Source organism: Ambystoma mexicanum, chromosome 6p (genome assembly GCF_040938575.1).
Source record: "Ambystoma mexicanum isolate Mex_15411 chromosome 6p, UKY_AmexF1_1, whole genome shotgun sequence".
In the NCBI taxonomy this organism is placed as follows: Eukaryota; Metazoa; Chordata; class Amphibia; order Caudata; family Ambystomatidae; genus Ambystoma; species Ambystoma mexicanum.
In genome coordinates, this window is record NC_090935.1 from 402,669,778 (window position 1) to 402,691,891 (window position 22,114).

Genomic DNA, 22,114 nt, shown 5'->3' on the forward strand with positions numbered 1-22,114 from the left:
GACAGCAGTGGTTGCTTCATGGTGATGCAAAGGGTCTGCAGACATCTCTGGTCATCTCCCTCTTTGGTTCCTTCAGCTTCCAGTGGTCGATTTGCTTTTCACTCCAGAAGCCTCACCTTTTATACAGTTCCAGCACACACTCCTCTGCAATCTTTCCCAGAATTTTATAGAAAGGGGCGTTTGGCTGACCTATTCAGGCACTCTGGCAGACAAAGGACAGGGGGGTGGAAAAATCCTCCCCTACTTTCTGTCTGCCCAGACACTCTGGAGCCTAGGTGGGGATACCTACTGGTTCCCGCCAAAGGCAAAAAACACGCACTGATGTCCAAGATTGGTAGAAGAAGGGCTAACCAAGAACAACCACTCTAGTAATGGCAAAAAAGAAGGGAGGCCACAGGTTCGTACTTGGGAGCCCCTATTGTGCACTACCGAGGCTATGGACACAATAGTTGGTAGAACATGTCCACTACCACCATCCATAACTAGGTGATTGTCTATGTAACTAAAAAGTCACAGGAGCAGATAGAAGGGGAATACTGGGTATCCCTTTGGCACTCCACTAAAGGTGGCGTGTGCCAATCTCTCAGACTATAGAGTTGTGGGAGAGATACTAAGTATCTCTCTATCCTATACTTAAGAGTTACTTGAGGATACAGAAAAAGAATCTCAAAGGAAGACCATAATGTCCTCCAGCAACATTGCCCATAAGGAGCTGTGTGCTGTAGTAGTAAAAACACAGATGCCTTTAAGAGCTATGGAGTAGACAGACTCCATAGTACAGGTAGAATACAAAGAATAGTGTTCCAAAAGAAAGAGCCCACAAGAATGAATGGGAGGAAAAAGGCTCCACTCATTCAGGATTGAATGAACAAGGTTCAGAAGTCAAGCAAAAAGTGCTGGGTGTCTCAATAGGAGAGGCGATGAAGCATAAAAATGATGAATCTACAGGCATCTTTGGAGAAGTGGGCAGAGGAGGAGAGAGCTAGGCAGAGGATGTCGTGATCTACAATCTCAAAGGCGGCTGAGAGGTCAAGAGTAGGAGGAGAGAGAGGGAGTTCTGGTCATTGGAGACGTTCAGCTGATTCTTAAGTTTGGGGAGGGCTGTTTCCGTCCCCTGTTTGGGGCAGAATCCTGATTGACGCGATCTGAGAATGTGATAGTGTTCGCAGTGGGCTTGGATCCGCAGGTAGGCGACTCTGTCCAGGATTTTTAGGAGGAAGGGAACTGTTGTGATGGGTCGGTAGTTGGTAGGAATTGCTGGGTCGAGAGTGTTTTCTTTTTGGTAGCAGAGCAATCCAGGATTCTTTGAGGGAGGATGGGACCATGCAGGAGGCGAAGGAGGTGTTCATGATGGCGGCTATGAGAAGGAAAAGGGGTTCTGAATAGTCTTTGACCAGCAAGGCTGGGCCAGCGTCTCCTTTGCAGAAAGAGGGCTTGAGGCGATTAATGATGTTGGCGAGGGTAGAGGTAGTGACGGGTTGGAACCGGAAGGGGGCATGGCGGTGGGGTCTTGTGTTGGAGGGAGTTGCGGGGCTGGGGCTGGTACTGATACCTGTTTGCCTCTGAATTTTGCTTATAACGGTGAGACCTTTCCTGAGAGGGTATCTTGGATGCTGTTACACCATGCATCATCTTTCGTGATGGAGACAGGAGGGCTGGTGGGGAACTAAAGTTCCTTGAGTATGGCAAAGAGTTTGCGGGAGCTGGAGGTGGCTTTAGACATTTGTTCACTATAGATGCATGCTTTGGAGGTCAAGATGGCTTGTTTGTATTGGCTGGAGGCACTGGAGAGGAGAGCTCTGTTGGCAGTCGAGGGCACTATGCACCAAGCCGCTTCTGCTACTCGTTTGGAAGCTCTGATGTAGCAGAGTCTGTGGGTGAACCAGGAGTTCAGGGTTTTCAAGTTTTTGGCTTTCTTAGCTTTAAGGGGGGCTAGGTGGTTGACGGAGGTATGTAGCAGGGTGTTTAAGTGCTCTACAAGGTCTGAGGTGTCCAGTGTGGGGGGGGTGGTTGTATTGAGGAGCAGGATCATCTAATTGCTGGTGAGGTTTCGCGGGCTGCGTGCGAAGATGATGGCTGGGTTTGCTGTAGACTTGGTATATGAGAGGGTGTTGGCAAAGTATGTATGCAGTACCATTTGGGACCACTACACACAACTAGGACTACAGGTGTAAGCAAACCAACCTTTGGTATAAGTCTGTACTACACTGTCTTGGAAGCAGAGCTGAGCAGCCAGGCTTATCTCAAGAGGGGAATGTGAGCAGTAATGATGTTACACAGAGGTCTACAATCACAATTGTTCAAGTAAACTCTTACACTCAAGGTTTATTTGATAAATACTTATTAATTTATTTATCTGTCAGTTATAAAACATTCATAAGAAGGAGGCAATATAATCACACACAAACATACTTCAATACTATTTCAGAATACTTTTCAAGAGGAGTAAAAGGCAAAGATTATTAGAATATGAAAGGTTACAATTATTCTTAGACAGTGCAAATTCTTTGTGTTCACCAGAAGAGTCAATTCAATTCAATAGGCTAGGCCAAAGTCAATGGGCTAAAGTCTTGATAGGATAAAGCGGTTCTGGTAAGTAAACAGTAAAGTCTCTGCACAAGTTCTTGAAAATAGTCTGCAAAAAGAAGAATCGTATGTTGGGTCACAAGCTGATTAGGCCTACGAGTTGCAAACGTTTCAAGCACTTTAACCACAGAGGGAAGTACTCTCAGTCCCGTTTCACAGTACCTTTCAATGAAGAAAAAGATGCAGCTGATGACTTCTGTTCCTGGCAGCTCCTGCAGATCTCGCTGTTCCTGTGCCTCAGTCGTGCGGACAAGAGGAAGGACGTCGAGGGACTCCTGCATTGCACTGGGACTGGTCAAAAAGCTGGCAATGGCAAACTTCAATTCCGGTGGCTGTAAGTAACGCACACAAACTGGTGTCCCTCTCCCTGGTTATACGGTTTCCTGCAACACTCTGAGGAAGATGCAATTAGCTCTGAGATAGGTATGCAGGTGGCTTACTGGTGAGTTGATTGGTCCCACCAACTTAAAGGTAGAAGTCGTCCTTCTAGGGCTTCTCTGTCGAGGTGAACTTGGCGATTTGAGCTTGCAGCAAACCAACGGTCCAGCAGATGCAGCAGCTGTCCTCTTCAAGCTCGTCTTCGGTTCTTTCGTTCCAGTGGTCGACTCTGCCTTCCAAGCCAAGAGACTCACCTTTTATTCAGTTCTCTCCCATTAATTCCAGCCTAGCTGTCACTCACACAGCAGGATGGTTGCCGGACAGTCATCCAGCCAATCACCACAGAATGCATTTGGGTCCCCTAAACACAGGAAGTTTCGGGCACCTCCCTCACTTCCTGCCTACCCCAGACACGCGGGCGCCAGAGTCAGTCTTCACTCCTGAAGCCCGCCAAAGGCAAATGAACAAAGAGACCAAACCTGGTTTGGTGCACAGAGCAAAACTCAAGAAGGACAATGCCACAAAGAAATGGCGAATAAAGAAGACCGGGACCTGTTTTTACAGAGGGAGCTCAGATGCCATCTTGAAAAACATGGCTCCTGTGATTTAACGCTACCGGTGCTCGCGGTTGGGAAAAATCATGGTAGCTCGTTGTAAAACCAGTGTCACCAGCCATTCTGAGAGCAAAGGGTAGCATTTCATTGCTACCTGCGTATCTAGACAAAGGGGATACTAAGTAACCCCTCCAGCACTCTATTGTAAAATAGGGTATGCTGGGTCTAGGAATTTAAAAGACTAATAAAGTCAATTTCACTATCCTTACTCTGGGAAAAAGTAGTTTATCCCAGAGAAGGTATTTAAACCTTGGGAAGCCTGAAAGGGTTTCCCTGTGCCACTGCACTAAGGGTGCTGTGTGACACAAATGAAAAGATGATGCCTAAAAATCCAGCAAGGTTGCTGGGGGTTTCTAAGTTGAAGGGAATTAGCACATTTTTGAGAATTCTCCCTAACAGAGGGGAACAGGAATGCTAAAGGAACCGCAGTGGTGGTCTCACCAGGGGCATTGCCAGTTGGAGATGGTAGTGATGTTGCTGTTGTGGTCCACAACCCAGTCAAGGACGCGCCCATTGGTGTGGGTAGGTTGGTTGATGATTTGGATGCAGTCTAGGTCTTTTAGAGTCTTGGATAGTGAGGTGGCATTGGTGTCGGCTGGGTCGTTGAATCCCAGGTTGCAATCGCCTAGGAGGAATAGTTGCATGGAAGGCTTGAGGTTCAATAAGATGATTCGAGTCAGGTCATCGTCAAAAGTGAGTAATGGGCCTGGTGGGCGGTAGACAAGGTGGGGGGTGGTTGAGGCAGTGGGCGAACATTTGAACTTGGCAGAGAGTAATTCTTCTGGTGGCAAATCTCCACCAGATTGGAATATTAACATAGCTATCCAGCCTAGTTGAGCAGGCATCTCTGGGTCCTCCTATACTGCAACACACAAGAAACTCTACAAAGTCAACTTTAATGCCACAGAATCTTCAAGAACCTGCAGACCAAAACCTCAACAGTCTATTTCCCTAATGGAGCCAAGTGTTGTACAGGTCGCAGAACAGAACAGCAATAGAATCCCAACCAAAAGGTATTTATTTATTACATTTGTTACACGCCCAGACCCTGGGGTATCACAGCGTAGTTGCAGAAAACCTAGACATTAGACATTTGTTTACAGTATTAGACATCGACATATATACAATATATACATTAAGATGTAAATATTTGTTATCTTGTAGCATGATGGTAGTGCAAGAGATGAATTTGTTTGCTCAGTTGGACTTATCCTGCCAGTAGGTTTACGTCATTATAGCCCTAGATGTGTTAATGGAACCTGTGGCCGCTGGCTTTGGTTTGCTAGTACTGGTTAAATAACCACGTTTTTAAGGATTTTTTAAAGCTCAGGAAGGATTCCTCATTTTTGATATTTAATGGGAGGGAGTTCCAATGTTTGGGGGCCAGGTCTTGGAAGCTACTACCTCCTGCTCTAGAACTTTTGTACCTAGGGACCACATGGCTTGTTTTCTGTTGACCCAAATGTTTCACAACTGGTAGCTAGCTCCATCTGAGAAAACGCTACCTGCGACTGGTATTGTGCCTTTTTGGCTTGAGCTTATATTGTTTGGCCCTGACTTTGGCATCATGACTCAGATCTCCACAGGGTAATTGTGAAGAAATCAATTTCTACCATACATGATTTACGTGGTAGCTAATGATCACTATTGATTCCAATTTTATTTCAGTTTAGCATCAGGATCTCCTCCTGCTCAGCCAACGAGCCAGCAGTTCACTTGATTCCTGAAAGCCAAGCTAACCTACCATCTCTGTGAGACTAAAGGAGTTCCATCATCAGTGGGGAGCACAGCTTCCACCCAGGATCAAGAAGATTGGCAAATCCATATGTTGTAGTTCACTGACTTTTTTTAGGTGATATATTATAAGCAGGGCCAATTTAAATTAAATTGTGATCTTCCAAAACAAAACAAAACTTAGAATGGTTCTTTCTAGATGGGATTGCTCACCTTTTTCTTCAGGGACTCTCCTCTTGTCCAATGTCTTTTACGTGGTTTGCAATTTCCTAAGCATTCCTGGCCTCAAGCGCAATTGTCTCATTTTATACAGTGTACGAGAGGCTGCATCATCCTTTCTTGGTGATACACGGTTTAGGGTGGCCCAAACATTTCTTCTCTTTGTGATCTAAATGCAGGCTTTCTGGGGTCCCATACCTCAAGACTCACTCTGGTGTGTGGCCTCATCAGTGTATTGGCCTGTGGATAGAGCTGGCATTAAGAGCTGGAGATCAGTCTCTGGGTTGTGGCCTTTCCTGGAATTCCACCTGAGTTCTTTTTATCCACTTCTCTGATCTCTTCAGAAACTCCCTGACCCCATCTCATTATGCCTCCTACCATGTGGTCCTGCATAGGGCCGACCAGGCTTGCCAGAACATTCCTGCTCAGGCTAGCTAAGAGATGATTCTCACTCTTAAATTGGACTCTTGCTTCACCACCTGATGTTCTTATTCCTTCTTCCACCTCTTGGAATTGTACCACCTGGTCTCTCTGCCTACTGTTGCTACTGCTACCCATCCTCCTCTGGGTTGTGTCTCCTTTGTGGTATCTCACTTTGATGTCAATTTCCCAACCTCCTTCATAGCACCTTCACTACCACCTCCACATCTCCATGTCCACCGTAGAACTATCTCCCCTGTGTGTTATGTTCGAGGTGTCACTTCTGGATTCAAATGTTAGTACCACCTCTTTCTTGAGTTTCACCACCTCCTCTGGCATTCTTATTTCTACCCCCTCTTCCTGACTTCCACTCCCATGTCCTGATATTAACAATTACTCCCACGACCATCCTTCTTCCGATACCATCTCCTCTGCCTCATTTTTAGTCCAATTCATGACTCCTATCTTCTCCCTCTCTCAGCTGTTACTAATTCATCTTTTACCTTCTCCATTTCTTTCTTTCTTCACTCTAACAATTTCCTTCTGTCCTTTGTCATCATGTTGCAGCAGTCCTCCCGCCACATTTTCGACCAGCAAAACAACCAAATGAAATTAGGTCAAATTGGAAAAGGTCAAATATTTTCCACAAAGTAGACCTAAACCATGCCACAATAGTTAGGCTTAACTCAAGAGAGAGAGGAAGGCTGGCAGAGAAGTACACGTAGTCCCGTTCTCACCCCCAAAGATTACACCATACTGGTTTACTCAAAAATATGTATGCTGTTATAAAGTCACACATATAATATCTATGAAGTATATATATATATAAGCACTCAGGATAAACATAACAAACAATCGAGTATCAGCCCACTATACATGCTCACCTTTGGAGCCATGGCCAAACAGAGAACACCATGACAGCAGTGCAGGGTATACATCCCAGTAATAGATGAAGGGTTGTCAATATTCTTAATCAGATGGAGTGCTATCAAGGCTACTGCTCATCGATTTCTTGTAACAAATGTTCATCATGTTTTATTCTGTGCACATAATTCAGTATTTCATCATTCATATTTTGTATGCATTGAATGCTGTCAAAGGGTCTACATGTGTGAGTCTTTGATGCTCTGTGCTTTGTGTGTGGTGTATAATCACATTTCTGGACTAACTCTTTTGCACAAGTTCTCTCTGTTTGTTTGACATTTATTATGCGCACTAGACCCGAGGGTATCAAGGCACAGACAGTCATTCAGCTTGGTACATAGGTTACATTAGTTACAGTGGATACAGGGTCAAGGGGACACATTTAGTTTGATACATAGGTTACATTAGTTACAGTAGATACCAGGTCAAGGGGACATAGTTAAACTAGGGATAATCACTAAACGCCAGCACTGACAGATACCTGCAGGACCATGGTCATGATTATACAGATTACTATGGTGGGGAATAAATAAATCAGCAATATACAAGAAGAAGAGCAAATATTTACAGGATATGTAGTTTGCAGTATACACAGTCGTCGAGCAGCTAGGCATCATTTTCTCGGAGCCATGTGATCATATTTAGCCTGAATTTAGTGAAGGTTTGGTCCATTCTAAGTGTAGTGGGAAGTGAGTTCCAGAGTTGGGCTGCTTTGACTGGGAAGCTGGTGCCCCTGATAGTGGCTAATTTAAAACGAGGCAGTTGGATGCAATTGGAATTCAATAGCCTTGTGGTTCTTGTAGAATTCTTCCTGGATAATCTTTCTAGTACATATAGAGGAGCTTTATTGTTTAGGCATTTGTGAATGAGGGACATAGATTTAAGTTTAATTTTCTCTATGGTAGATAGCCATTTGTACTGTCTTCTTGTTTCAGAGATATGTTCTCTTTTAGAGATATTGAGTGCCGCTCTAAGGGCATTATTTTGGAGGTTCTGTATTTTATTGAGGATACGTTTAGTTGTTCCAATATAGAGGGCATTACAATAGCCTAATCTGGAAAGTATAAGGCCTCTGGCTAGTATCATGCAGCTGTTGGAAGAAAGGAATTGTTTGCCGGCTCTAATTAGCTTGCATGTGTAGGCTGTTGAGTAGGCTAGGGTATTTACCTGTTTGGTGAATGATAGGGTAACGTCTAGGTAGAATCCTCGAGTTTTAACCTCTTCGGCGACCTTAATGAGGTTCCCATCAATAATGAAAGAGGAATATTCCTTTCCAAGTTTAGTGAGCAGAGGTGAGGTTCCCAGAATGAGCAGTTATGTTTTGTCATCGTTCAGGCAGAGGCCATGATTGGCCATCAATGCCTGAACGATGCTGTAAATTCTATTCACCAGTGCTAAGTCTCCTGTGAGTGGTAGGAGGATCTGGGTATCTTCTGGTGTAAGTGATACCCAGATGGTCCAAATCATCAAATAGGGGCTTGGTGAAAATATTATACAGTGTTGGGGAAACACATGAGCCTTGGGGCACCCCACAGGTAATAGGGATAGGGTCTGCAGCAGCAGAAGGAGAGAACACCCTTATAGTTCGGTCGCTAAGGAATGATTGTATCCATGCTATTGCTTCACTGCAGAAATGGGCGGCTGTGTCTAAGTGGCTAAAAAGGACATTGTGATCCACCAAGTCAAACACCGCCGACAGGTCAAGCAGTAGGAGTAGTGCAGGTTTCCCATTATCCCTTAGTTTATCTATTTGTGTTTGAGGTCAATGAGTGCTGTTTCAGTGCCATGTAGTGGTCGGAAACCAGATTGGTGGGAGCCTAGAAGTTGATTGAGTTCTAAGAAGTTCAGGAATTTGAATATATGCCACCTTATCTAAAATTTTCAACAAGAATGGCACAGTAGTGATGGGCCTGTAGTTTGTTGGTATGGAAGGATCTAATGTCTGCTCTTTGAGGAGTGGGAGTACCCAAGATTCTTTCAAATTGCTGGGTATCGTGCCAGATGTGAAGGAGGCATTGATAAGTTTAGTGATGAAGGGGCAAGATCCCTAGCGGCATCCTTAATCAATTGTGCTGGGAATTGGTCTCCCTTACAATTAGACGGTTTCAGACCTAGTATGACTTTCTCCACCTCTTTGACAGAGACTTTGGAAAAGTTGAATTGGATGATAGGTTCAGTTGTAGGTGTTATTGGTGTTACTTTTTTGGCAGCTATGGTGGTGGAGTTTATTGACGCTTTCTTTAAAGCTATTTTGTTTTGAAGGTTCAAAACTTTGTTGGATAGCGTAAACTGAATGTCCGAGCACCAAGTTTTATCTTTGACACAATTGTCTTGGGAGGTGATGGGGTTTTCTAATTCTTTTAAGATGGTGAAGAGCTCCTTCATACTAGAGTTTGATTGCATGATTCTATTGTTATAAGTTTCTTGTTTGGCTAGTAGGATATCCTTTTTGTATTGGGTTGAGGTCTTAATTAGCTTTTGCTTATTTTCTGGAGTGGGCTGACGTTTCCAGGCTGTTTCGCATTGTCTTTTGGCTAGTCTTAAGTTTTTTAAGTGAGGAGTAAACCAGTTGTTGAGGTGGCTTTTCGGCTTACTACTTCTAAGTTTTAGTGGGGCGATAGTATCCAGAGATTTAGTCATGACTTTGTTATATGCTTCGACTAGGTGGCTGGGATCTGTGTCGTCAGGAAGAGCGTTAAGGGTGGGCAAGATCCGTAGGAATAGTATGTCAATTGTGATATTTTTCTTGTTTCTATTGAGTGTTGGGAATGCGCGTGGTGGCTGTGTAGTGGATTTTTTGCAGTCTAGTGTGTAAGATATCAGATAATGGTCCATCCAGATTTGTGGTGCGATGGAAGAGATAGAGGCCTTGCAGTTATGGTCTGCTACCCAGTCGAGGGTTCTCACTTTGTTGTGAGTTGGTGTGTTTCGTGAAGACAAGTTCTGTCAAGGTGTTGGCCGCTGCTATGGCATGTTGGTCATTAGTGTCATTAAAACCTGGGTTAAGGTCTCCTATCAGTAAGGTTTGGGAGGATTCTTTTAAGTTTTCCGACAGAATAGAAGACAAGTCGTCAATGAAGGTATTAATAGGACCAGGCGGTCTGTAAATAAGGTGGATATTTAGAGTTTGAGAAATTGTAGGTATTTTAATTGACAAAGCTTTGCAAGATTGTAGATTATGCGACAGCGATATTCTCATGTCTAGATTTGTTTTGGCAATAATAGCTAATCGCCCCACCTCGCGCTTCAGCTGTGTCCATTCTGAGGATAGTGTAGTCGGTAGGAACAGCTAGCGTCAGCATGGGGCCTGCTGCCTCATGGAGTCAGGATTCAGTGATTGCTAGAAAGTCAAGGTTTTCAGTTTGAATGACTTCTGCTATTTCTGTAGCATGAGCGTCTAAAGATCTTGCGTTAATTAGTGCTCCTTTGAAATTTTGTGACAGCTTACCTAGAGAGGAAGGGATGGTATTGTCTGGAGATGCTAAGCATGTGTGAGTCTTAATTCTTTCTTTGTAAGACTTGTGATTACTAGTGTAAGACTTGTGGTTATTAGTGTTGGACTTGAGGCTAATCTTAGATGCATCTTTCTGAAATACTTTGCTTACAATGTTAGAAGAAGAAGCAGGAAGCACTTTGTATCTGATAAGTGGATCGTATATTCTAGGTAATCGTGCCCAGAGTCTAGAGTTTCTAAATTTGATGTTACACAGGGTTGTCTGTAAGCGTAGGTTGGACTTATGCAGTGGTAGTTTAGATGGTGTTTGGAGGATATGTATAGTGTCTGCTATCCCTAATGGCCAAGACATTATGTAGAATACTATGAGTGTAGCAAGGACGCCCAGGTAGACTAGGTTAGGAAGTCTAGTATACATGTTGTGTTGCTATAGTATGTGGATGAGATAAATGGATGGCAAAGTCTAATAAGGCGCAAGCTGTTATTGTTTTGATCACAGTGGTAACTGGAGAAGATCTGTAAGCAATAGGCCAGATGTGAGGCATAGGGTGCCGTTACCTAAATTTGAGAGGCTACTGATAGGCCAAAATACAGTTGCACAGTACAGTTGTCTAGATTTGAGAAGATAGTAATAGGCCAAAATCTAACAGTAGTGTCACTGAAATGAGGAGCACAAAATACAGTTGCACAGTACAGTTGTCTAGATTTGAGGGGCTAATAATAGGCCTAAATCTAACAGTAGTGCCCCTAGAGTGGGAGACACAGAGTATCATAACCTATGCCAAGACCATATGAATTATGCTATCTTTGGGGTCCAAATGTAGTTGACTATGTTCATGGTGAGTAATGGACATGATCTAGGGCAATAAGGCCAGTTGACACATGGTGCGGATACTTAAAATCAAGATCAAATTTTAAGGTAAGCACAGGGTCTATGTGCATGAACCTGTTGCCTGTAGACAGATTATGCACACGTATGGGCATACGACTGGATATGTAGTCTAGTTATGAAAATTACTGAATTACGGCATCATCTGGATATGTTAGGCTTCGGGAGAGCAGCCGACACAATTAACAACATATTGAAGCAAACTTAGTGACAGTGTTAGCATAATGTACATATGATAATCATTGCCTGACATGCTCGGCGTGAGTATCCGCACCAGAGCTGCCAAACAACATTGGCAGAGGTTGTTATACAGCTGGGCAGGCAGCCAAGCCGTATGTAGAAGTAGCGATGTTGTCGATAATAATGGCGAAATATTTCAGCGCGGCTTAGTTCAGTGGGCGGCACAGGTCTAACGTTAGTGGTTGGCAACAAAAAAAGATGAAGAAGCAGGTCGGCAAGTTTTGGGTAGAAGGACAAGATTATCTCTGGATAGTGCTACGAGCTGCAATGTAGATCGAGCAGTTAAGAGTGTTACCTCGTTTGTGGAACTGGCAGGGGGTCGGACCCTGGTCATGGGACTGCTATGGACAGTCTCAGGACAGTTGCTGGCCTTACCCTCAGGGCCTTTCCAGGAAGGGCCGGCTTATGCCTCCCAGCGGCGGATAGGTGCAGGTATTAGCTATGGGAGCCAATCACAATGCGGCTGCCCTCGGATGAGGAAATGGGGCCCGGGTTGTAGCTCTAAGATCACGGGCAGCCATCTTGGAATGGCCGTAGCCTTGTGGAGAAAAATGGCCCCTCTGTGACTTGCTTGTACCAACTGTCTTTTTCACTCAAATCGGTGAGTTGGAACCTCATTCCCCACTCACCCATTCTTTTACTCTGGATATGGGAGTCATTTATGTGTCTCCCCATACCTTATTTTAGGAGCCATGCTTTCTTCCACCTTTACTGGCATCTGTAATTGACTTTTGCAGCACGCAGCACTTTCTGTGCAGTGTTGCTGGGGAGCCCCTTGAGCTTCCCATTTTATTTTATTTTATTCTCCTTGTAAGAACCCATGTTTCCATGAGCATGGGGATATTTAGTATCCTTCCAAATTTGTATGTTGTGAGAGCAGCACACCCCACCTTATTTGGAGTGCTGAAGGGTTACCCTGTATCCCCTTTCTCACTGCTCCTGGACCTTTTTGGTTACAGTGACAAGCAAATCTGAATTGCTGGAGGCAGTGGTTTTATCCTACCTACTTTTGTGCAATGTTTACTTCCAGGCTGTACTCACAGCCGCGGTAGTTCGCAGAAGGGTCACATCGCCCCAAAATAGTGGCTGTATTCTTTTTTCGCCCTCTTTTGTTTGCCTGTCCCTTCTTGGTTCTTCTTCTGCCGTGCTGGGTCAGGGAGGTTCTAGTATGAATTTTGTCTTCGGTGGGAATTCTTTGTGTCGCCCGCCTAGGCTCCAGCGTATCTGTGAGAATAGAAAATGGGGGAGGACTCTGTCTTCTGGTGTGCCTGCCTGAACCATTAATGGAACCTGGGCCCAAAGGTTGAATGGTTTATGGGTGCTGATTGGCTGGATTCCAGCATAAAAGGTATGGATCCTGAGGCCGTAGGCAAGCTGACCACTGGAACTGAAGAAATGATGAGGAAGAAGAGGAGGGAGGCCCACAGCCACTTCTAGACGACCGGAGATGACATCGGTGTAACTGCTGCTGTGCAACCCCTCCTCAAGAATCAGGACACCTCTGAACAGGATAGCTCTCTCCCTTAAACTGGTGGAACCAATCAGGCTTTAGATGACCTGTATTTTGAGCCATCTCACAATGAGTGGTGACCTTCACTGGCTGCAAACAGCCAATACCCTGGGATCTGAGGCCACTGAACAGTGTATCATCTTTCAAAAATCAAATCCTCGTAAAACTTTGGTGGACTCCTTCCGGACCTCCAGAGGCAAGATTACATGCCTTGAAGTCCCACTCACCAGAGTGCTGAACTGAGATAGTGAGACAAATTGACCGAGCGGTAATCGTTCTTCACTGGTGGCTCCTGCAAAGGTGCCAAAATCGCAGAACCCTGTAGAATCCTTTGCTGGAAACCTCTTCACTCGACTACTGCTGCGAGATTCACTGCAGTGTCCCTTCTTTCATCTGCCTGACCAAGAATCCAGTGACCGTGTCTGCTGCATTGTGGGGGCATCGTGCTGCAACCTCTTATTCACTTACAAGGTACTGTGAGACTCAAGGTAAAACGTGCCTAGAGTTGCTTTGCTGCTCCTGTGTTGCTGGAGTGTTGATTGGTGTGTTTGGGAGTTCACCCAAACACGTTCGCCTAGGCCTAATGCATGTGTGCCTTCAAGGAGCCTTCTTCAAAGTACCTGACCCTTTATCCAACAAAGAATGTTACTTAATTGCTACAGAATATTTCATCTGGAACCTTTGGACATTCTACAGCTTGTGCCTACCTGTTTTGCCCTCCAATCCGACCCTGAGACACTCACAACTAGATAGGGATGTACTTCAAAAGTGCTAGGCCTCTGCGAAAATGTTGCAAAGTATTTACTTACCTTGTGTTGGTTTTGTTTCATTTATTTTACCTGAAACAGTTTTTACAAAAGTATTTTACTTACCTTTTGAATTGCATACTGCCTTTCTCAATGTATACAAAAGTGTGTTACTTACTGTGAAATTGAATTGGTTCTTCTATGTACTGACTGTGTGTTGTAGTACTTACATTTTACCTTACCTTAGTGTATATCTAAAATAAACCATTATTTGTATATAACTTTAGAGTGTCTGTGTTTCTTTGCGTCTATGTGTATACTCTTAAATTTTTTGTACCACCTACAGCCCTGTTCTTCCTCCTAAAATAAGCCTGGCTGCTCAACCATTGCTGCCAACATACTTTTATGGTTCAGGCCTATACTAAGAGTTGGCGCCCTGTGTCCCAAGCATGAGTCTTCTAAAGTCCTACCTCTGGTGGACTTTTGTAAAACTCCCTAACAATTAGGTCTTTCTATCATTGGGATTTTCTTTCGATTTGTTAACATTGGATAACTGGTTGGAAGTTGTTGCCAGGGTGATGAGATTTTCTTCCACAGCAGTTTTTGGAGGACAACATTTCCTGATTGGTTTCTCCCCGTCATGAGGGATGGCTCATGTGTGTATGAAATGGATTTGTTTGGTCACATGTTCAGTCAAACCTAGTTTCAAAGGTGTATGTGGCATTTGGCATCTGAGGATGCGGTGGATATCATCTATGATGTATTGCTTCTTTTGTGGTAAGGACCTTTGACAAGTTGTGTGATGTTGAGGCTGTTTGAAGAAGAGCATTTACCTGGTTGCTTAGGTTCCTCGCATATTGTGAGTAGTGAGTAAGGTATGGTGCATATGTTCACTTCAGATGAGACAAGCAGGCGTTGTGGTCCATGGCCCTTTCCATGCCCAACAGAGGCAAATGGGGATGCCCTTGTGCAGAACATCCTTTACTTATGATTAGGGATGAGCTTTCCAAAATGTGTGTTAGGAAAGATCTTTTTGCTGCTTTCCTCCCATTGGTACGTTGGATGTCTATGGTTTTGCTCGTTTTGAACCCCTGTTCTTTGGTGTTAAGATGGATATCTAAAATCAGCCCTAGTCAGAGGATGTTGGCAGGGCACCCTATTATGGCGATCAGGAAAGACACTGAGAGGTTAGCCAAAAAAACAATTAAGGTATGGTAGCTGAGAAGTCAACCCTTAGGTCCAGGAAGGGTATGAGAGTGGTCTAGGACTACAATTAATCCACAAAGAGCAGCACCAGTAATTCCAGTTAGACAGTAAGTGTACACATACAATTGTTCATTAGGCCTTTAGTTTTATCACTAAGCATAAACAATGCACATGTATAACCTTATAAAACATATATACACATTCACCATTTGCAGAATTGGATTGCATATGAATCAATTACCCATGCAATACCTGTGAGTAGTTAAATTCAAGGTAAATATAGAACTTAGGCAGAACTCTTTAGAAACATAAACAAAAACAGATTCCCTCAATATTATGCAGTCAAACCCTAAGATGGTTTGGGGTCTTGTGGCCAAAGATCACCTGTTCTAAAGTGAAACTTCTTCAGGCTGTGGTGGTGATTATTGAATGTTCCCAAGTTGGTTAAAAGTTCAAGTAATGGTCAGGTAAATATGCCACTCAAAACAACACACTAGGATAAGCCATTCGGAAGGATGGTGGCAGTGCCTTACGTGGCACTACAAATCGAGCCGGGGCTCATCGAGGGGGCGTGGCCTAACAGCGGGGGGCCTTGATGACCCGTTAGGCCACGCCCCCTTGACGAGCCCCAGCTCAATGGGCTACTGGCACCCCTGCCAGGCAGCCTGTTGTAGAGATTAGCACCCTCTCCCCTATGGAGGAGAGGGTGATGATCTCTGCATTTATATTCTATAGGCTTGCCTGGCAGGGGACAGCGCCTCCCTATTCAGCCTTAATGGTGGTGCTGCCCCTCGCCAGCTGGGGAGGGGCAGCGTCACCATTAAGGCTGAAAGGGTGAGGCCACTGGAAGCAGAGGCCCTATTCCTTAATAATGAAACTCCCGCGAATCCGCGGGAGCTTCAGCATTTAGAAAGCAAGGCCTCTGCTTCCAGGCCTCACGTTTTCTCCATAATGGTGGCGCCGGCCCACGTGCATCACTTGATTAAAGGGATGTTTCGTAGGTGAGGCGCCACCATTATGGATGAAAGGCATTTTTTTCTGAAGCCTGAAGCTCTCGCACACGAGCGAGAGCTTCAGGCTGTAGAAAAAAATGCCTTTTCGTGTAGTGTCCGGGGCTGCCAGGGGAGATTAGTGGGCCCCGGCAGGGCCCCGCCTCAAAACGAAATTTCGGAGCCTGCCGGGGCCCAGCCCCGGCAGGCCCCGGCCCACTTAAAGCCCTGGATGGTGGTCCCAAGTATCACCACCAAAGGTCAGCTCAAAGAGAGTTTAGGGTCAGGACTTTATGCCATAAATATCCTATGTAAAACGGGGAGAGAAATCAACAGAAAAGCAGACTTACCCCTCCTCTGTCTGATCTCAAGAAGACCGTCGTCTGTTTCATCCCCTGCACTGGTGGAAACAACCAGGCTTGACTTCTGCTCGAGGATGCGTGTTTCCGAGCCTTCAGAAGTGTCCCTGGACCAACTGGCAGACTGAGCAACTCTCTACTGAGCTACCTCACTGCAGCCGTCACTGTTATGAGTACATCCTTGGACTTGGAGGATCTTTAACATGTGCAACAAGATGCTTGCTCCTCCATTTCCAGCCTTCATGTTTAAACTGAAGCTATGCTGGGCCTGCTCCTTTGTGCACTCATTGAAGATTGCCTGTCCTCGCCTGACTGTGATGACCCCATTTTAACACTCCTTCTTCGATTCTGTGAGGTATCCTGAGCTGGTCCGCCCAGCAGAAGTCTTTCCCTGTTTGGGCGTTCTACTGAAAGCCATCTGGAACCGATTCCTGCGTACTGTAGCCAACCAAAACTAAATCCTGATGCCAAAGTGATGCCACTTGCGAGCCCTGCGCCTTCCTAAACGGGACCATGCACAGAAGATTGGGTCCCCAACGAAATCTGGAACATCAGCAGTGGTCCCAGGCGGAATCAGAGCCAGTGGTTAATTTAAATAGGTGTGAAGACATGTCCCTAAATCACTTGCTCCTGCCTTTGGTCAGTAGAGGCCTGGTGAAGTATCCCTTCCTAGGACTAACCAAAGGAGTGTCATTAAGTGATTTTACTTTCCTGAACTATAAGAACATTTTTCATTCTTATTAACCATAGCCGCTGGTATTGCCAATCTCTTCATAAGCCTACATTTAAGGTATATACTTGGGAACATTTGGGCACAAGGCCCCAAACCAGGGTTTGATTTATTAAGAGCCAGGGAAGCTGTTCTCTGAATATCCTGAAATGTCTATCTATTTCTAAAGCTTCTGAGTACTTACTTGTGTTTCACTGGTCTTTGAATCAAATGCTATTCTATTTCTCCTAATGGTGAATGTATGTATCTGTTTTGAAAGGGTTTGTATGGCAATATTTGACAAAGGATTTACTTGCTTAATGTGCATTTTTAAAGGCCTAATATAGTATTTTATATACTTATACGTACCTGTTTAACTAGAATTAAAGGTGTTGCTCTATGTGGAATCCTTCCTGAGGCTAGGTCTTGCCGCTCTGCTACCTTACCATGATTGGGTCTGGCTAACCTCTCAGTGCCTCCCATCTTCACCACAATAGGGAGGCTTCCCAACCCCCCAGCCACCTTTCCCCAGAAGGACCGATTTTGGAAATCCATCATAGCAATGTGTCTTGTGGGACTCCGAAAGTTTTTGGGATAATGTTTAACAATTTGGGGGGTTTCATAGGATATTCACAATGCTCTTGAATCACTTCTAATCTCCATACAATCCTAAAACCTCTTTAAATATTGGGTGGTTTGAGGAGCTAAAAGGCAATAATCACTATAGAATCTGTTTGGATTTAAGAAAGCTAAAATGCAGTTCCTAATGTGTTGCATGAAAATAGTTAAGGCAGTTCATTAAAATGTATCCGAAAAAGTGTTCATGTTGTGCTTTAAAATAATTAATAACTTGCATATTCTTTGTTCCTTGTAAATTAAAGGTTGCAATGTATTATAAGGACATAATGCTCTATTTACTATACTTATAGAATTGTATCAATGAAATAAAATCTATATTTCAGCGTAACAGGTGTTATTGTCGAGTATGTTCTACTCGTTATTATTATTATTGTATTATTATTATTATGGTATTTATTGAACGCAGACCCAACTTTGAGAAGCAACAGGGTGCTTTAGAGAGGTATACAACAATACAGATACATAACAGAGCGCTTTACAGAGGTGTACAACATTACATATACATAACAGAGCACTTTACAGAGGTGTACAACAATACAGATACATAACAGTGCGCTTTACAAAGGTGTACAACATTACAGATACAAACCAGAGCACTTTACAGAGGTGTACAACAATACAGATACATAACAGCGTGCTTTATAGAGGTGTACAACATTACAGATACATAACAGAGCACTTTACAGAGGTGTTACAGATACATAACATAGCGCTTTACAGAGGTGTACATTACAGATACATAACAGAGCACTTTAGAGAGGTATACAACAATACAGATACATAAAAGAGCACTTTACAGAGGTGTACAACATTACAGATACAAACCAGAGCACTTTACAGAGGTGTACAACAATACAGATACATAACAGAGCGCTTTACAGAGGTGTACAACAATACAGATACATAACAGCACGCTTTACAGAGATGTACAACATTGCAGATACATAACAGAGCACTTTATAGAAGTGTTACAGATACATAACATAGCGCTTTACAGAGGTGTACATTACTGATACATAACAGAGCACTTTAGAGCGGTATACAACAATACAGATACATAACAGAGTGCTTTAAAGAGGTGTACAACGTTACAGATACATAACAGAGCGCTTTACAGAGGTGTACATTACAGATACATAACAGAGCGCTATACAGAGGTGTTACAGATACATAACAGAGCGATTTACAGATGTGTACATTACAGATACATAACAGAACACTTTAGAGAGGTATACAACAATACAGATAGATAACAGAGTGCTTTACAGAGGTGTACAACATTACAGATACATAACAGAGAGTGTTACAGAGGTGTACATTACAGATACATAACAGAGCGCTTTACAGAGGTGTTACAGATACATAACCGAGTGCTTTACAGAGGTGTACATTACAGATACATAACAGAGCACTTTAGAGAGGTACACAACAATAAAGATACATAACAGAGCGCTTTACAGAGATGTACAACATTACAGATACATAACAGAGTGTTAGGGAGAATTCTCATAAATGTGATAATTCCCTTCACCTTAGAGACCCCCAGCAACTTTGCTGGATTTTGAGGACATGATTTTTTTACCTGGCGAAGTGTGAGCCTTTTTTCCCACTCTCTCATGTATTTTGATGTGTGTTTTACTCTTGTGTTCTTTGATTATGGAGTTTTAAACAACTCCATAGGCATCATCTTTTCATGTGCGTGACACAGCACCCTCAGTACAGTAACACAGCAAAGCCTTTTTAGGCTATCCCAAGGTTCAAATTTCTTCTCTGGGATAAACTACTGTTTCCCAGAGAATGTAAAGTTAAATTGACTTTACTAGTCTTTTTAAATTCCTAGATCCAGCACACACTATCTTACAATAGAGTGCTGGAGGGGTTACCTAGTATCCTCTATGTCTAGAAACTCATGTAGCAGTCAAATGCTACGCTTTCCTATCGAAATGGCTGGCGGCAGTGATTTTACAACAAACTACCATGATTTTTCCCGACCACGAACACAGGTAGCATTAAATCGCAGGAGCCATGTTTTTCAATATGGTGCCTAAGCCCGCTTTGTTTAAACAGGCCCCAGTCTTCTTTTTTTCGCCATTTCTTTTTGGAAAGGTCCTTCTAGAGTTTGTCTCTGCACGCCAAACTACATTTGGTCCCTTTGTTTCTATGCCTTTGCCGGGCTTCAGGACTGAAGACTGCCTCTGGCGCCAGAGTGTCTGGGGTGGGCAGGAAGTGAGGTAGGTGCCCGAAACTCCCTTTGCTTAGTCTCCTAGGAGACCCAAATGCACTCTGGCGTGATTGGATGTCTGACTGTCCGGCAAGGACAGCCACCCTGCTGGGTGAGTGGCAGCTATGCTGGAATCAATGGGAGAATACTGTTTAAAAGGCGAGTCTCTTGGCTTCAAAGGCAGAGTCGACCACTGGTACGAAAGAACCGAAGACGAGCTGGAAGAGGACGGCTGCTGCAACTACTGGACAGTTGGTTTGCCCGGTGGAGCCCTGCTGCAGGTCCGAATTGCCAAGTTCATCTTGACAGAGAAGCCCTTCAAGGACGACTTCTTCCTTTGAGTTGGTAGGATCAATCAACTTGTAAGCCACCTGTATACCATTCTTGGAGCTGGTTAGGATTAACCAGAGGGACAGACACCAGCTTGTGTGCTTGAAGAACAGCAACCGGAATTGAAGATTTGCCTATTTGCCAGCTTTGTGACCCGTCCCCATGCAGTGCAGGAGTCCGCCGACGTTTTCCCTCTTTGAGTTGGTAGGACCAATCAACTCGTAAGCCACCTGGATACCATTCTCAGAGCTGGTTAGGATTAACCAGAGGGAAGGACACCAGTTTATGTGCTTGCGGAACAGCAATCGGAATTGAAGAACTGCCTATTTGCCAGCTTTGTGACCCATCCCCGTACAGTGCAGGAGTCCCCCAACGTCTTCCCTCTTGTCCCTACGACTGAGGCTCAGTTACAGCGAGATCTGCAGGAACTGCCAGGAACAGAAGTCTTCAGCTGCATCTTTTTCTTCAATATAAGGTACTGTGAAAACCTGACTGAGAGAACTTACCTCTCACTGCCAAAGGTCGTGGAACTTTGGCAACTTGCAGGCCTGGTCAGCCTGTGACCTGACATACAAACCTTTCTTCCGTGAACTACTTCTAAGAACCGTGGCAAAAAGACTTTTCCGTTTTAAATACCAGAACCGTTTTTACTTATACAAGACACTAGCCCATTGACTTTAGCCTACCTATTGCACTGAATCAACTCCTCTGGTGAACTCAAACCATTTGCACTGTTTTAGAGTAACATTCATTTTATTAATTTATGCCCTTTAGCTCATACTTCAATGCTATTTTGCTCCTACTTCAAGGGTGCTCAACTGCTTAGTAATCAGTATTGTAGTATAACTTTTGTGTGATATTGGTTGCCTCAATTAGTGAATGCTTTGTAAATGATTGTGCAATAAATTAATAAGTGTTTTTTACCAAGAAACCTTGAGTATAAGTGTCTATCTGAATACTTGTCGTTGTAGACCTTTGTGTAACACTCTTACAAGCTCACATTCCCTCTTGATATAAGCCTGGCTGCTCAGCTCGCTACCAAAAACTGTGTGGTACAGACTTATACCAAAGGTTGGCTTTGCTTACACCTTTAGTCCTAGTTGTGTGTAGTGGTCCCAAAGGGTACTGCACACAAACTCTGCGTAACACACAGCGATTTACAGATGTGTACATTACAGATACATAACAGAGCGCTTTAGAGAGGTATACAACAATACAGATACATAACAGAGGACTTTACAGAGGTGTACAACAATACAGATACATAACAGAGTGCTTTACAAAGGTGTACAACATTACAGATGAATAACCAAGTGTTTTTCAAAGATAACAACAGAACAGATATACAGCGGGTAGGATACACTTTATCTGTGCACTTTTGCTAGATATCCTCTTGATCGAATTTCTTTTAGGTATATATTCATGTTTGTGTGGAGGTAGGGCAGCTAGGGGGTGGTGGGCGGGGGTGAGTGGTTGGGTTGTGGTTTGGATGGGGAACTGGAGGGAGGGCCCATACCTAACAAAAATATTCGGATTAAAGCACATCAAGGAACAGTGCACGAGAAAGGTGCTCACAAGTAAAATATAGTAGATCAGAGCACACAGAACCATATTTGAGGTTTTAATCCGTCACACTTGGTAAATCTGCAATGCACGCTTGAACCTTGTATGACGCAATGTTTTACATTTATGTTCCCTGCAGGTCGCTCCTTTATATGAGTTGGTAAAGGAGGTTCCATGTGATTCAGTGAAGAAACATTTTCTGAAAAAGGCAATTGAGGAGTATGTGAGTGAGAACAACCCTTGCAAATGCAAACCATGCCAGAACAATGGGCAGGTGACCATAGTAGGCACGGAGTGTGTGTGCTACTGCAAACCATATACATTCGGAAATGCCTGTGAACTTGGAATCTTAGTGCAGGACCAGCCAGGTTAGTATACTCCACT

At 43.9% G+C, this 22,114-nt stretch overlaps 1 protein-coding gene across 1 annotated transcript in view; it reads left to right on the forward strand.

Moving 5' to 3' along the window:
- C7 (complement C7) overlaps window positions 1-22,114 on the forward strand; it is a 582,400-nt gene that overhangs the window by 368,462 nt on the left and 191,824 nt on the right. The window contains exon 11 of the mRNA XM_069627198.1: window positions 21,870-22,098. Coding sequence (XP_069483299.1) covers window positions 21,870-22,098 — 229 coding nt within the window. The remainder of the gene's footprint in view (window positions 1-21,869; window positions 22,099-22,114) is intronic.